A 16,411-nucleotide genomic window follows, 5' to 3' on the forward strand; every position below is an offset into this window, starting at 1 on the left:
GCGTGAGTGAGGGACATAGTAAAGGAGTTATTAGGCACTCAATACAATCTGTGCCTGTGCAGTTACTGATAATGGTGCTGTAGTAGGCAGGTGTGGCTGTTCCTCCCTCCCAATTGCCTACCCCCTATATATCTTTTTTTATTTCTACATATTTTCAATATATCCTTCTTTCATCTATGTATTCTTTTTGTTATACAGTGCACAGTATGGCAGGAAAGAGTGCATACTCTAAGGCTTCACTGAAGCTTTTCACATGTAAGAAATGCAACTCAAAGTTTACACAGGGACAATCAGAAATGCCTCTGTATTGTTCAGCTTGTGCGGACATACCCATTTCAGATCCTGTTTCTCAAGAGCAGGATTCAGGTCCCGTGTGGTTAACTCGGTTAACAGGTGTTATGTCCAATCTCTTGGCGGAGCTGGCAGCATCTCGTAGAGACAGAGAGGCTACATTTAACGGCTTGGCTGTTGAAAGGGCGATACTAAAAGATAAGGGTATTCTGGCAGCTGTCATTACTACTATGCTACAGTCTAGGAAGGACGTTACTTCTCAGCATTACTATCTCATATGGAGGGCTTATGTGACTTGGCGTGAGTCTCGTGAGGTTTCCGCCACTTTTTTCAAGTTGTTCAGAATACTGCTTTTCCTTCAAGCAGGTTTTTCAGCTGGTCTACATTTAGTTTCTTTAAAGATACAGGTTTCAGCTCTTTCTATATTTTTCCAGAAGAAGCTGGCTTTCTTGCCGGATGTGCAGACTTTTTTTCAGGGGGTCATCAGATTAAAACCACCTTATGTTCCTCCTCCTGCACCGTGGGACCTAAACTTGGTTCTCTTTTCTACAAATCTCCGTTTTCGAACCGTTGGAATCCACGGATCTCAAATATCTGACTTGGAAGATGGTTTTGTTGTTGCACTGGCCTCTGCCAGACGAGTCTCAGAGTTGGGGGCTCTTTCATGTCGACCACCATATCTTATGTTTCATTCGGATAGAGCGGAAATGCGTACTTGAATGTCCTTTTCTCTAACGTCCTAAGTGGATGATGGGGACTCCGTAAGGACCATGGGGATTAGCGGCTCCGCAGGAGACTGGGCACAACTAAAGAAAGCTTTAGGAATACCTGGTGTGCACTGGCTCCTCCCACTAAGACCCTCCTCCAGACCTCAGTTAGATTCTTGTGCCTGGCTGAGCTGGATGCACACTAGGGGCTCTCCTGAGCTCCTAGAAAGAAAGTATATTTAGGTTTTTTATTTTACAGTGAGATCTGCTGGCAACAGACTCACTGCAGCGAGGGACTAAGGGGAGAAGAAGCGAACCTACCTAACAGGTGGTAGTTTGGGCTTCTTAGGCTACTGGACACCATTAGCTCCAGAGGGATCGACCGCAGGACCCGACCTTGGTTTCGTTCCCGGAGCCGCGCCGCCGACCCCCTTACAGAGCCAGAAGCAAGAAGAGGTCCGGAAAATCGGCGGCAGAAGACTTCGGTCTTCACCAAGGTAGCGCACAGCACTGCAGCTGTGCGCCATTGCTCCTCATGTACACCTCACACTCCGGTCACTGATGGGTGCAGGACGCTGGGGGGGGTGCCCTGAGGGCAATATGACACCTTGGCTGGCAAATCTACATCATATATAGTCCTAGAGGCTATATAGATGTAAAATTACCCCTGCCAGTATTCCAGAAAAAGCGGGAGAAAGTCCGCAGAGAAAGGGGCGGGGCCATCTCCCTCAGCACACTGGCGCCATTTTTTCTTCACAGTGCAGCTGGAAGACAGCTCCCCAGGCTCTCCCCTGTAGTTTTCAGGCTCAAAGGGTTAAAAAGAGAGGGGGGGCACTAAATTTAGGCGCAATATATGTATACAAGCAGCTATTGGGGGAAAAATCACTCAGTTATAGTGTTAATCCCTGCATTATGTAGCGCTCTGGTGTGTGCTGGCATACTCTCTCTCTGTCCCCCCAAAGGACTTTGTGGGGTCCTGTCCTCAGTCAGAGCATTCCCTGTGTGTGTGCGGTGTGTCGGTACGGCTGTGTCGACATGTTGGATGAGGAAGGTTACGTGGAGGCGGAGCAGAGGCCGATAAATGGGATGTCGCCCCCTGTGGGGCCGACACCAGAGTGGATGGATAAGTGGAAGGTATTAACCGACAATGTCAACTCCTTACATAAAAGGCTGGATGACGTAGCAGCTGTGGGACAGCCGGCTTCTCAGCCCGCGCCTGCCCAGGCGTCTCAAAGGCCATCGGGGGCTCAAAAAACGCCCGTTACCTCAGATGGCAGACACAGATGTCGACACGGAGTCTGACTCCAGTGTCGACGAGGTTGAGACATATACACAATCCACTAGGAACATCCGTTACATGATCTCGGCAATGAAAAATGTGTTACGCATTTCTGACATGAACCCAAGTACCACATAAAAGGGGTTTTATTTTTGGGGAGAAAAAGCAGCCAGTGTTTTGTTCCCCCATCAGATGAATGAATGAAGTGTGTAAAGAAGCGTGGGTTCCCCCGATAAGAAACTGGTAATTTCTAAACAGTTACTGATGGCGTACCCTTTCCCGCCAGAGGATAGGTCACGCTGGGAGATATCCCCTAGGGTGGATAAGGTCTCACACGTTTGTTAAAAAAGGTGGCACTGCCGTCTTAGGATACGGCCACCTTGAAGGAGCTTGCTGATAAAAAGCAGGAGGCTATCCTGAAGTCTGTATATACACACACTCAGGTTCTATACTGAGACCTGCAATTGCCTCAGCAAAATAGTGCTGTTGCAGCGTGGTCTGATACCCTGTCAGATGATATTAATACCCTAGACAGGGATAATATTTTGCTAACATAGAGCATTTTAAAGACGTCGTCTTATATAGGAAGTATGCACAGAGGGATATTTACCGGCTGGCATCCAGAATTAATGCAATGTCCATTCTGCCAGGAGGGTATTAGAAACCCGGCAGTGGACAGGTGATGCTGCCTTTAAAAGGCACATGGAGATTCTGCCTTATAAGGGTGAGGAATTGTTTGGGGATGGTCTCTGGGACCTCGTATCCACAGCAACAGCTGGGAAGAAAAATTTTTACCTCCAGGTTTCCTCACAAAAGCCTAAGAAAGCACCGTATTTTCAGGTACAGTCCTTTCGGCTTCAGAAAAGCAAGCGGGTCTGCACAGAGACAAGGGAAGAAGGAAAAAGCTGCTCCAGGCAGCCAGTTCCCAGGATCAAAAATCTTCCCTCGCTTCCTCTGAGTCCACCGCATGACGCTGGGGCTCCACAGGTGGAGACAGGTGCGGTGGGGGCGCGTCTCGGGAACTTCAGGGACCAGTGGGCTTGCCCACAGGTGGATCCCTAGGTTCTGCAAGTAGTATCACAGGGATACAGGCTGGAGTTCGAGGCGACTCCCCCTCGCCGTTACCTCACATCAGCCTTGCCTGCTGCCCTCGGAGAAAGGTAGTACTGGCGGCAATTCACAAGCTGTACTTCCAGCAGGTGAAATCAAGGTACCCCTTCTTCAACAAGGCCGGGGTTACTATTCCAAAATGTTGTGGTACCGAAACCAGACGGTTCGGTGAGACCCATTCTAAAATTGAAATCCTTTAACACTTATATACGAAGGTTCAAGTTCAAAATGGAATCGCTCAGGGCGATTATTGCAAGCCTGGAGAATTTCAGGGTATCACTGGACATCAAGGATGCTTACCTGCATGTCCCTATTTACCCTCTTCACCAGGTGTACCTCAAAATTGTGGTACAGGATTGTCATTACCAATTCCAGACGTTGCCGTTGGTCTGTCCCCGGCACCGAGGGTATTTACTAAGGTAATGGCCGAAGTATTTATCCCGTACTTGGGCGATCTCCTTATAAAGGCGAGGTCCAGGGAGCAGTTGTTCGTCGGAGTAGCACTATCTCGGGAAGTGCTACAACAGCACGGCTGGATTCTGAATATTCCAAAGTCGCAGCTGGTTCCTACGACGCCTCTACTGTTCCTGGGTATGGTTCTGGACACAGAACAGGATAAAAAGGGTTTCTCCCGGAGGAGAAGTCCAAGGAGTTGGCGTCTCTAGACGGAGACCTCCTAATACAAATACAGGTGTCGGTGCATCAATGCACGCGAGCCTTGGGAAAGATGGTAGCTTCTTACGAAGAAATTCCATTCGCCAGGTCCCATGCAAGGATCTTCCAGTGGGATCTGTTGGACAAGTGGTCCGGGTCGTATCTTCAGATGCATCGGCGGATAACCCTGTCTCCAAGGGCCAGGGTGTCGCTGTGGTGGTGACTGCAGAGTGCTCATCTTCTAGGGGGCCGCAGATTCGGCATATAGGACTGGGTCCTGGTGACCACGGATGCCAGCCTTCAAGGCTGGGGGGCAGTCACACAGGGAAGAAACTTCCAAGGCCTATGGAAAAGTCAGGAGACTTCCCTACACATAAATGTTCTGGAACTATGGGCCATTTACAATGCCCTAAGTCAGGCTAGACCCCTGCTTCAACACCGGCTGGTGCTGATCCAGTCAGACAACATCACGGCGGTCGCTCAGGGAAACCGACAGGGCGGCACAAGAAGCAAGATGGCGATGGCAGAAGCCACAAGGATTCTCCGATGGGCGGAAAATCATGTGTTAGCACTGTCAGCAGTGTTCATTCCCGGAGTGGACAACTGAGAAGCAAACTTTCTCAGCAGACACGACCTCCACCCGGGAGAGTGGGGACTTCATCCAGAAGTCTTCCAAATGATTGTACACCGTTGGGAAAGGCCACAGGTGGACATGATGGCGTCCCGCCTCAACAAAAAGCTACAAAGATATTGCGCCAGGTCAAGGGACCCTCAGGCGATAGCTGTGGACGCTCTGGTAACACCGTGGGTGTACCAGTCGGTGTATGTGTTCCCTTCTCTGCCTCTCATACCCAGGGTAATGAGAATAATAAGAAGGAGAGGAGTAAGAACTATACTCATTGTTCCGGGTTGGCCAAGAAGAGCTTGGTACCCAGAACTCCAAGAAATGATCTCAGAGGACCCATGGCCTCTGCCGCTCAGACAGGACCTGCTGCAGCAGGGGGCCTGTCTGTTCCAAGACGTACCGCGGCTGCGTTTGACGGCATGGCGGTTGAACGCCGGATCCTGAAGGAAAAGGGCATTCCGGAGGAAGTCATTCCTACGCTATTTAAAGCTAGGAAAGAAGTGAACGCAAACCATTATCACCGCATATGGCGGAAATATGTTGCGTGCTGTGAGGCCAGTAAGGCCCCAAAAGGAGGAATTTCAGCTAGGTCGATTTCTGCACTTCCTACAAGTCAGAGGTGACTATGGGCCTAAAATTGGGTTCCATTAAGGTCCAGATTTCGGCTCTATCGATTTTCTTCCAAAATAGAACTGGCTTCACTGCCTGAAGTTCAGACTTAAGGGAGTGCTGCATAGTCAGCCCCCGTTTGTGCATCCAGTGGCACCGTGGGATCTCAACGTAGTGTTGGATTTCCTGAAGTCGCATTGAGTTGAGCCACTTAAATCCGTGGAGCTACATTTACCTCACGTGGAAAGTGGTCATGCTGTGGGCCTTGGCGTCGGCCAGGCGTGTATCAGAATTGGCGGCTTTGTCATGCAAAAGCCCTTATCTGTATTTTATATGGATAAGGCGGAATTGAGGACTCGTTCCCAATTCCTTCCTAAGGTGGTATCAGTTTTTCATGTGAACCAACCTATTGTGGTGCCTGCGGCTACTTGGGACTTGGAGAATTCCAAATTTTCTGGACGTAGTCAGGGCCCTAAAAAATATGTTTCCAGGACGGCTGGAGTCAGAAAGACTGACTTGCTATTTATCCTGTATGCACCCAACAAGCTGGGTGCTCCTGCTTCTAAGCAGACTATTGCTCGCTGGATCTGTAGCACGATTCAACTTGCACATTCTGCGGCTGGACTGCCGCACCCTAAATCTGTAAAAGCCCATTCCACGAGGAAAGTGGGCTCTTCTTGGGCGGCTGCCCGAGGGGTCTCGGCTTTACAAATTTGCCGAGCTGTTACTTGGTCGGGTTCAAACACTCTTGCAAGAGTCTACAAGTTTGATACCCTGGCTGAGGAGGACCTAGAGTTTGCTCATTCAGTGCTGCAGAGTCATCCGCACTCTCCCGCCCGTTTGGGAGCTTTGGTATAATCCCCATGGTCCTTACGGAGTCCCCAGCATCCACTTAGGACGTTAGAGAAAATAAGATTTTACTCACCGGTAAATCTATTTCTCGTAGTCCGTAGTGGATGCTGGGCGCCCATCCCAAGTGCGGATTGTCTGCAATACTTGTATATAGTTATTGCCTAACTAAAGGGTTATTGTTGAGCCATCTGTTGAGAGGCTCAGTTGTTATCATACTGTTAACTGGGTATAGTATCACGAGTTATACGGTGTGATTGGTGTGGCTGGTATGAGTCTTACCCGGGATTCAAAATCCTTCCTTATTGTGTCAGCTCTTCCGGGCACAGTATCCTAACTGAGGTCTGGAGGAGGGTCTTAGTGGGAGGAGCCAGTGCACACCAGGTAGTCCTAAAGCTTTCTTTAGTTGTGCCCAGTCTCCTGCGGAGCCGCTAATCCCCATGGTCCTTATGGAGTCCCCAGCATCCACTACGGACTACGATAAATAGATTTACCGGTGAGTAAAATCTTATTTTTACTGAAGGTGTTTTTTCCGCTTTTCATGTTACTCAACCGATTGTGGTTCCGGTACTTACAGTTGATTCCCCTTCGACAAGATCCCTGGATGTTGTCAGGGCTCTTTGAATCTATGTGGATAGGACCGCCTCTATCCGTAAGACAGATTCCTTGTTTGTGCTGTATGATGCTACTCGTCCAGGGTGGCCTGCTTCAAAACGGACTCTAACGCGATTAATTCTTTTGGCCATTAGGCAGGCATATGTGGCGTCGTCTCTCCAACCTCCACCTGATATTTCTGCCCATTCTACGAGGTCTGTGGGGAGCTCCTGGGCTGCTGCCAGGGGAGTCTCTTTGACTCAGATGTGTAGGACAGCCACTTGGTCAGGTCGGTATACTTTTGTTACATTTTACCGTTTTGATACCTTTGCTGGCTCTGTATCTCAGTTTGGCCGAGCGGTTTTGCAGTGGTCTCAGCACTCTCCCACCCGACAAGGGAGCTCTGGGATGTCCCCACGGTCTTAAAGCCTTCCAGTGTCCCCTAGTGGATGAAGGAGAAAACAGGATTTTGGAACTTACCGGTAAGTCCATTTCTCCGATTCCACAGGGGACGCTGGACGCCCACCTAGTGCTAAGTCTTTCCTGCTATAGTGTGTGATGTTTGTTATTAGTTGTGACTGTTGGTTTTTGCTAATGTTTTTCTTGTGTACTTCGTTTACAATTTTCTGTTCTTATTTCACCTCCTCTGTCGTGTGCTCTTCCGTCTCCTCTGGCTCAGTTTCTCTAACTGGTCTAGGGGAAGGGGCATAGAGGGGGAGGAGCCAGTCACATCTTTAAATTCTTAAAGTGCCCGGCTCCCAGATATCACCATCTGTACCCCACGGTCTTAAAGCCTTCCAGTGTCCCCTCTGGAATCGGAGAAATGGATTTACCGGTAAGTAACAAAATCCTGTTGTGTGTTTTTTGTTTTTTTTTGTTTTGTTTTTTTATTGAAGCAAAAACACTGTTTACATACTAGCAAGGCATATTTATTTATTCTTTTTTTTACCAGTTATTAATCTAGCGCGCACATGTTCCGCAGCACTTTACACAGAATATTTGGCTTTTCAGATCAGTCCATGCCCCAGTTGAGCTTACCACACACACATACAGGTTCATTTTAGTTTGAAGCCAATTAACCTACCAGTATATTTGTGGATTGTGTGAGGAAACCCACGTAAGTACGTGGAAAATATACAAACTTCACACAGTTAATGCTATGGTGGGAATTAAACCCATGACCTCTGTCCTGTGAGGCAGTAATTCTACCCATTACACTGTCCGTGCTGCGTTTGGGTCAGACATTACAACCATCATTCACACTGGAAAATAATATACAGCAAACAGTCCATTGTGCGTTTCTAAAGGCATACATTGTGTTTACAAAATAACAAATAAAGATATAAATATAAAAGAGAAGTGGAAAGCCCAAAGCAGTCGCATATAGGACAATGTAAGGGTGCTTATATAACTTAATACTTGTGTAATGTATAAGTAAGTGAACGACGTAGGGGGTCATTCCGAGTTGATCGCACGTAGCTTTTTGCTGCTCGTGCGATCAACTAGACGCCGCCTATGGAGGAGTGTATTTTAGCATAGCAAGGCTGCAATCGCTTGTGCAGCCCTGCTATGCTTAAAAAGTTTTGTGTAAAACAAGACTAGCCCTGCAGTTACTTACCCTGTGCGATGGATCCAGCAATGAAGGTCCCGGAATTGACGTTAGACATCCGCCCTCCAAACGCTTGGACACGCCTGCGTTCGGATCTCCACGCCCGGAAAACGGTGAGTTGACGCCTCGGAACGCCTTCCTCCTGTCAATCTTCTTGCGGTCGCCGCTGCGACCACTTTCTTCATATGCGGCGTTGCTGCACGACGCGCCTGCGCAATGCGGCCGCCGCGCATACGCAGTTCCGACCAGTTTGCACCGCTGCGATGAACCACAGCATGCGAACGGGTCTGAATGACCCCCATAGTTCACTGACATCAAATTGGCCCTGCAGCACAGCTGTTGCTGAATGTATGGGTGACACTCTGCCCGCCCATGCACTGGTTGTAGGGACTGACAATACCAAGAGGGTTGGCAAATTTAAATGCTTGCCCAGTTGTGGTGACTGGCCCGATATATTGATTGGCCAATTAGTAATTGTGTATAGCTCACCTAATCGACCGCTCTGTTGCTGCATCGGCCAATCAGCCTATTTGTCTTTTATGTGTGTACCCAGCTCAGTACTGTGCAGTCAACCACGATAGGTGCAGGAGAATAGGAGATCATACGTACACCACAGATGAAGAGACATGCAGAGCAGCAATATGTTCAAATTACACTGCCCACAGCTGCCATCAGGGCTGTAAATGATTCACTTCTGCATGTTGGGTATTCATTTTACGCGGTGCCCTGATATTATACAAACTTCCTTGTGCTGATGAGCATGTTGCTAGAACTGTAATCATTGAATGCTAAGTGCCAGTTCTCTGGGTTATTTAAATGGCAGGACAGCAGTTTCTAATTGCACACCAGAGTTATATGGCAGGCTAGGAGCTTAGTATATTGGTGGTCATTCCGAGTTGTTCGCTAGCTGCAATTGTTCGCTGTGCAGCGATGAGGCAAAAAAACGGCACTTCTGCGCATGCGAATGAAGCCCAGTGCCCACGCGCGACGTACTTTCACAACGGGCGATTGTAGTTTTACACATGGTCTAACGAAGCTTTTCAGTCGCACTGCTGACCGCAGAGTGATTGACATGCAGTGGGCGTTTCTGGGTGTCAACTGACCGTTTTCAGGGAGTGTTCGTAAAAACGCAGGCGTGCCAGGAAAAACGCAGGCGTGGCTGGGCGAACGCAGGGCATGTTCGTGACGTCAAAACAGGAACTAAACAGTCTGAAGGCATCGCAAGCAGTGAGTAGGTCTGAAGCTACTCTGAAACTGCACAAAATTATTTTGTAGCCGCTCTGCGATCCTTTCGTTCGCACTTCTGCTAAGCTAAAATACACTCCCAGTGGGAGGCGGCATAGCGTTTGCACGGCTGCTAAAAACTGCTAGCGAGCGAACAACTCTGAATGACCCCCATTATGTCATTAACTTGGTAAGTTATTCTGGTTTATACCACCATTACTGTACATGTAAGGTGTTGTGCCAGGGTATAAGTAAATAAAAGTAATCTTTGGGTGACTTAACTCTCCTTGTGTGTGCCTAACACCTTCAATGTCAGTTACATTTATTAGCTAAGCGAACATGTTTGTTGCATCTGTAAAAAGTATTGTTTTAGTTAGCTTACTGTTAAATCCTCTTCTCTGATGGCAAAGATGATGGTACTTGATTCAAGGAAGATCATGACTTACCCACCTGAAATGTCACTCCTGGGACTTATGTTTTGCTGTGGTTTATCTGATCTGGTATATGTTCCCATTTGTATTCTTTTCTTCTTCTTTCCTGTGTGGAAGCTAGCATTGTTTGTCAGTAATAATAATGGTGTCCCCTGGCTGGTTTAGTGTAAAAAGATTTAACAAGATGTATGAGTTATTAGTGCATATTATACCTGACTGTAGTAATTTATCTATCTGCAATAGGGCAGTGGTTCTCAAATTTGTTTTCTGCTGTGCCACACTGAAGACCTCCACATATGTGACACAATTTTAAAGATCTAAAAATAAAAGCACACATTCCCAACAATTCTTTACATTCCTACCTCTGACTGTTATTACCCAGTTTTGTTTTATCACTGTTGTTTCCCATTGTAATGCGCAATGGAATTTGCTGCGCTATATAAGAAACTGTTGATAGATAAATAAATCAACAAATGTGCCTTTCCACCTCCGTTCTCTTTAACCATTGTACACTGCTCAAAAAAATAAAGGGAACACTTAAACAACACAATAACTCCAAGTCAATCACACTTCTGTGAAATCAAACTGTCCACTTAGGAAGCAACACTGATTGACAAATTAATTTCACATGCTGTTGTGCAAATGGAATAGACAACAGGTGGAAAATATAGGCAATTAGCAAGACACCCCCAATAAAGGAGTTGTTCTGCAGGTGGTGACCACAGACCACTTCTCAGCTCCTATGCTTTCTGGCTGATGTTTTGGTCACTTTTGGAAGCTGGCGGTGCTTTCACTCTAGTGGTAGCATGAGACGGAGTCTACAACCCACACAAGTGGCTCAGGTAGTGCAGCTCATCCAGGATGGCACATCAATGCGAGCTGTGGCAAGAAGGTTTGCTGTGTCTGATAGCGTAGTGTCCAGAGCATGGAGGCGCTACCAGGAGACAGGCCAGTACATCAGGAGACGTGTAGGAGGCCATAGGAGGGCAACAACCCAGCAGCAGGACCGCTACCTCCGCCTTTGTGCAAGGAGGAACAGGAGGAGCACTGCCAGAGCCCTGCAAAATGACCTCCAGCAAGCCACAAATGTGCATGTGTCTACTCAAACAGAAACAGACTCCATGAGGGTGGTATGAGGGCTCGACGTCCACAGGTGGGGGTTGTGCTTACAGCCCAACACCGTGCAGGACGTTTGGCATTTGCCAGAGAACACCAAGATTGGCAAATTCGCCACTGGCGCCCTGTGCTCTTCACAGATGAAAGCAGGTTCTCACTGAGCACATGTGACAGACGTGACAGAGTCTGGAGACGCCAAGGAGAACGTTCTGCTGCTTGCAACATCCTCCTGCATGACCGGTTTGGCAGTGGGTCAGTAATGGTGTGGGGTGGCATTTCTTTGGGGGGCCGCACAGCCCTCCATGTGCTCGCCAGAGGTAGCCTGACTGCCATTAGGTACCGAGATGAGATCCTCAGACCGCTTGTGAGACCATATGCTGGTCGGTTGGCCCTGGGTTCCTCCTAATGCAAGACAATGCTAGACCTCATGTGGCTGGAGTGTGTCAGCAGTTCCTGCAAGACGAAGGCATTGATGCAATGGACTGGCCCGCCCATTCCCCAGACCTGAATCCAATTGAGCACACCTGGGACATCATGTCTCGCTCCATCCACCAACGCTACGTTGTACCACAGACTGTCCAGGAGTTGGTGGATGCTTTAGTCCAGGTCTGGGAGGAGATCCCTCAGGAGACCATCCGCCACCTCATCAGGAGCATGCCCAGGCATTGTAGGGAGGTCATACAGGCACGTGGAGGCCACACACACTACTGAGCCTCATTTTGACTTGTTTTAAGGACATTACATCAAAGTTGGATCAGCCTGTAGTGTGTTTTTCCACTTTAATTTTGAGGGTGACTCCAATTCCAGACCTCCATGGGTTAATAAATTTGCTTTCCATTGATTATTTTTGTGTGATTTTGTTGTCCGCACATTCAACTATGTAAAGAACAAAGTATTTAATAAGAATATTTCATTCAATCAGATCTAGGATGTGTTGTTTAAGTGTTCCCTTTATTTGTTTGAGCAGTGTAGTTTACTTACCATAGGACACTTTTTTTCTTTTTCTTTCCTCTTCATCTCCTCTATAGGAGCACATTTATTAAAGGTTAATATTTCATTGAATTTTATCAATTTCAAATAGATGGAAATCAATTTAAATCAGAGGGCCTAATTCACACCTGATTGTTGTGCTGCAAATTACACTGTCCTGCGATCAGATAGTCGCCGCCCAGGGGGAGTGAAAATTCATCCCTTGCAATTGTGTGATTGCATGTGTATGCTGTGCAAAAATTCCCCTCAATCAGCGGACAGCTGCAAAACCATTCACATCACACTCAGCATCGAATGTTTTTCCCATTCTGTGCAGTCTGTGCATAGCTCAGTACTTACTCCTCCAGTGCGAAGAAATCAGGCTGATTGGGGCTGGAGCTGACGTCTGACAACCTCACTGAAAACACTTGGGAACGCTTGTGTTCTTCTTGACACTCCCGGAAAAGGGCCAGTTACCATCCACAAACTTCCTCTTCCTGTCAATCACCTTGCGAACGCCCATGCGATGATAATTTTTGCACCATCCTGTTCCTGCTGTCCGTTGTGATGCATACACAGTAGTTCTATTATCGCCCGCTGCGCGAAAATGCACAGCCGCGATCAGGTCTGAATCGGGCCCAATATTGTGTTTCTAGGGCTAGAACATACATTCACTAACATTTAAAAATGAATATAAACAAACAATCTGTTAGTAAATATATAATCTGTTAGTAAATGTACAGTACTGTGCAAAAGTTTTAGGCAGGTGTGGGAAAAAATGCTGCAAAGTAAGAATCTGCACTATTACATAATCTTTAACAACTGTAATACATTTTGTTTATTTTGCAGTTTAAATTTAAAGAAAATAAAAAATGTGTGGAAGTGTGTACCAAAACGTACGATACTAACCAAGCACCAAGTAAGCAGATTCTGGAATTCTTGAAGAAAAGTATGCTACTGAACTACCAGCACCACTGGTGAGTGTGACCCAAAGCCAGACATTGCTTTCCTCCTGATTCTCCCACACCTATATGCTTTCTTCTAGATAAACTTGAATTTTGTTTGCTATAATGTTGTCACTTTTTCTTCCACCCTTACTATTCTCAACATTGGCATTTCCGAACATTTCAGAATTTTTTTTTGTCCCACCTAGTCCTATGTCTAGCATAAGCATTACTTGTTGAGTGTGTCATGCTTTTTTGTTTGCTTTTTAAAGTTTTTAAAAGATTCTTTGACTAAATATATTTCTCCGGCAGGGTCCACAGGTTATCCACAGGATAACATTGGGATATGATGAAGCGACAGCGGATTTTCACCAATTGGTCAGAGCTTTTCTGCCTCCCAGCATGCAATGGGCATGTCTATATAGCCCCGCCTAGTGGCTCAGGCATATCAGTTTTTTGTTTGGTGCAGCAGGAGCCGGACCATGGTCAGAGGGCTGCTGGTTTTTAGCAGCCCTAAGCTTTCTTATTTTATTTTTATAGTCTTACTATTTTTTCTTGAGTGATCTCTCTAAAAAGCGTCTTATACGTACCTTAAAGTCGCTCCAACAACTCTCCTCCGGGTCGCAACAACGCTTACCCACAAGTACAATGCTGTTTCGGCAGGCGTCTGTGTCTGATATACTATCAGGTCCAGCAGACGTTACCATGATGTGGCCAGAGCATGGGGAGAAGGTAAGACATAGATTCCGCTTAGAAGGGGTATACGGACACAGCCGCACTGTTTTGGGAGGAGACTACCAAACATTCGCTGACGCGGCTACCACCTCGGGTGCACCAGCGCTAGGCCTTAGGGATCAGAGGCTCCAGGAATAGTATGAGGCCGCAATCCCTAGGGTTGATGTCAGCAGTTGGGAGTCAGACGCTCTCCTGGTCGCCCCTCCCCTTGGTTCATGACCAGTTTCCTCCGAGTCTCCTGCCATGAACTGTTTCCCGCTTCCGTCTCAGACGCTGTACACAAAGGGGACCCAGTTGCAGCATAGGCGGCTGTGTGACGGGTGCGTCTGTGTTCATCGAGCGTCTGTGTTCACTATAGGTTCATGGAGCGGCAGTATACACTAGTAGCGTCTAGATCCACTCAGCGTTCGCTAACGTATTGATCGGTCCTGGAAGTGAGGTGAGTCTCCCTGTATCTCACTCTACTGCGTATGGGTAATACAGCACTAAGTCTCTATCTACCTTTTTGAGTATGAATAGTTTAAATAAGTGCCTATTGCATATGAGTCTGTATATTATTACTGTTTCTTTCGCTATGGGTCTGAATATGGTAGATCTGTTTAAACATGATTCAGTAATATGTTCTCCTACATACTTGAAATGTAGTTGATGTGCTCATATTGCTTATTATACTAATGTATAACATGTGACTGACTGCTAGTGTGATTGCTGACTTTACTATATATATTCTGTCAGGTTTTTTTCTATACCGATCCTCAGTGCTGGTGCATGGGTAGGGTCGTATTGTCGGTCACTTTAAAAAGCTTAAAGTAATTACAGTCACAAATTATGTAGTACATTGTGTAAGTGTTGATTTATCATGTCTAAGCATGGCAAAGGTGAGGAAGATACACTCACCGCAACATCAACACTCATATCTTGTCTTGCAAAGCTGTGTTAACCTCTCAGGATCTGGTTCAGGATGGTTTGTGTGCAAATTGTTTTAGCTTTCACCAGGGTCTTTTGAAAAATACAAGGCAGATTTAGGTGCAGGTTGATCCACCTTGGGCTATGTTTGCACAGACATTATCCAGTATATCTGAACGGATAATTCCTCCAACTCCTGTACCAGGGATAGGTTAGACAATTAACCCTTACATGCAGCTTCCCACCTGCGGTTTATCACTTCCAGCAGCAGCCTTTCAAAAGAAACAGGCTGTGATAAGCCAGTGGTAAGTAAATCTTCATCCTCACAGGTTACACATGTTTCAGATGAGGATTCATTGGAGGATGAAAGCTCAATAAATTCTACTTTGGCATACGAAGAGGAGGAGAAAGTTCTCAGCTCAGTGGATATAGCTGAGTTAATTAAAGCTATGCAAGCCATTCTACCCTTAGAGGATTCAGCAGAGCCTGTGTTAAAAACCAAGGCACCTGTGTTTAAACGTCCCAATACAGTTAAGACTTGAGTTTCTAGGGTCAGATCAGCTGACGGAAATCATGGAAGAAGCTTGGGCTACGCCCAATAAGAAGTTTAGAATTCCTAAAAAAAATTAATTCCAGTTATCCTCTTCCAGCTGGGGATTGTTTAAAAAGGGAGGTGACTCCTAAAATAGATACGCATGTGATTCGATTAGTGCGAAAATCTACATTACCTTTGCTTTCAACATCATTAACTGATGTCACGGATAGAGTGGATGTTGTTTTTTTTTTTTTTTAAACATTTTTTTTCTTGACTGGGGCAGTTATAAGGCCAGCCATGGCTTCAGCTTGGATGGCAAAGGCAGTGGCTGCCTGGGCTGATGCATTGGAGGGGGATTTTTCAATAGCATCTAGAGAGCAAAAATCCCAAATAGCACATCTAAAACAGGCTGCAATGTTCTTGGAAGAAGCAACATTGGATATGGGTACTATTGCCTCCAGGGCATCAGCTTCAACAATAGCTGCTCGCAGAGCAGTTTGGCTACGTACGTGGAAAGCTGATTCAGAATCTAAGAAGGTTTTGGAATATTTGCCCTTTTCTGGAGATATTCTTTTTGGTAAAGAATTGACAGATATTTTGGAGTCAGAAGCAGACTCCAAGAAGGTAAAGTTTCCTTCCACATACAATTTCAGACCTGTTCCGGCTTTTCGGCCCTTTCAGTCTCAAGGAAAAGCTAAAGGAAAAAGTGATGGCATGCAGTCCCAATAGAACAAGTCTGGTAAGACTAAAAAGCATTGGGCTACCAGAGGACTGGTTGGTAAAATAGAACCTCTGGTAAGACTAAAAAGCATTGGGCTACCAGAGGACTGGTTGGTAAAATAGAACAAGTCTGGTAAGACTAAAAAGCATTGGGCTACCAGAGGACTGGTTGGTAAAACAGATAAGCCATCAGCCTTATGGTGCGGGCCTCCACCTGGGGGATCCCAGGGTGAGGGGCCGACTTCAGTTTGCACAGATCTGGCAACAGTCTACGACAGATGCCTGGGTGCAGGAAACGGTATCTCTAGGTTATGCTTTTGCTTTCAAGAAACACCCTCCTCAAAGGTTTTTTTTTGTGCCAGCCCATCTTGGGTAGAGACAAAGGCCAGGGCTTTGCAAGAGGCAATTCAGAAATTGCTTCAGTCAGGAGTAGTAATTCCAGTTCCTCTTGCACAACGAGGACAGGGTTTTTACTCCAACCTGTTTCTAGTTCAGAAAACAAAT

The 16,411-nt window shown here is 46.6% G+C and overlaps 1 protein-coding gene across 1 annotated transcript in view; it reads left to right on the top strand.

Annotated features, from left to right (window-relative positions):
- The window catches only part of TM9SF2 (transmembrane 9 superfamily member 2), a 144,796-nt gene that overhangs the window by 41,036 nt on the left and 87,349 nt on the right, over window positions 1–16,411 (top strand). The window contains exon 4 of the mRNA XM_063953226.1: window positions 12,917–13,044. Coding sequence (XP_063809296.1) covers window positions 12,917–13,044 — 128 coding nt within the window. The remainder of the gene's footprint in view (window positions 1–12,916; window positions 13,045–16,411) is intronic.

This window comes from Pseudophryne corroboree, chromosome 2 (assembly GCF_028390025.1).
Source record: "Pseudophryne corroboree isolate aPseCor3 chromosome 2, aPseCor3.hap2, whole genome shotgun sequence".
Taxonomy (NCBI): domain Eukaryota; kingdom Metazoa; phylum Chordata; class Amphibia; order Anura; family Myobatrachidae; genus Pseudophryne; species Pseudophryne corroboree.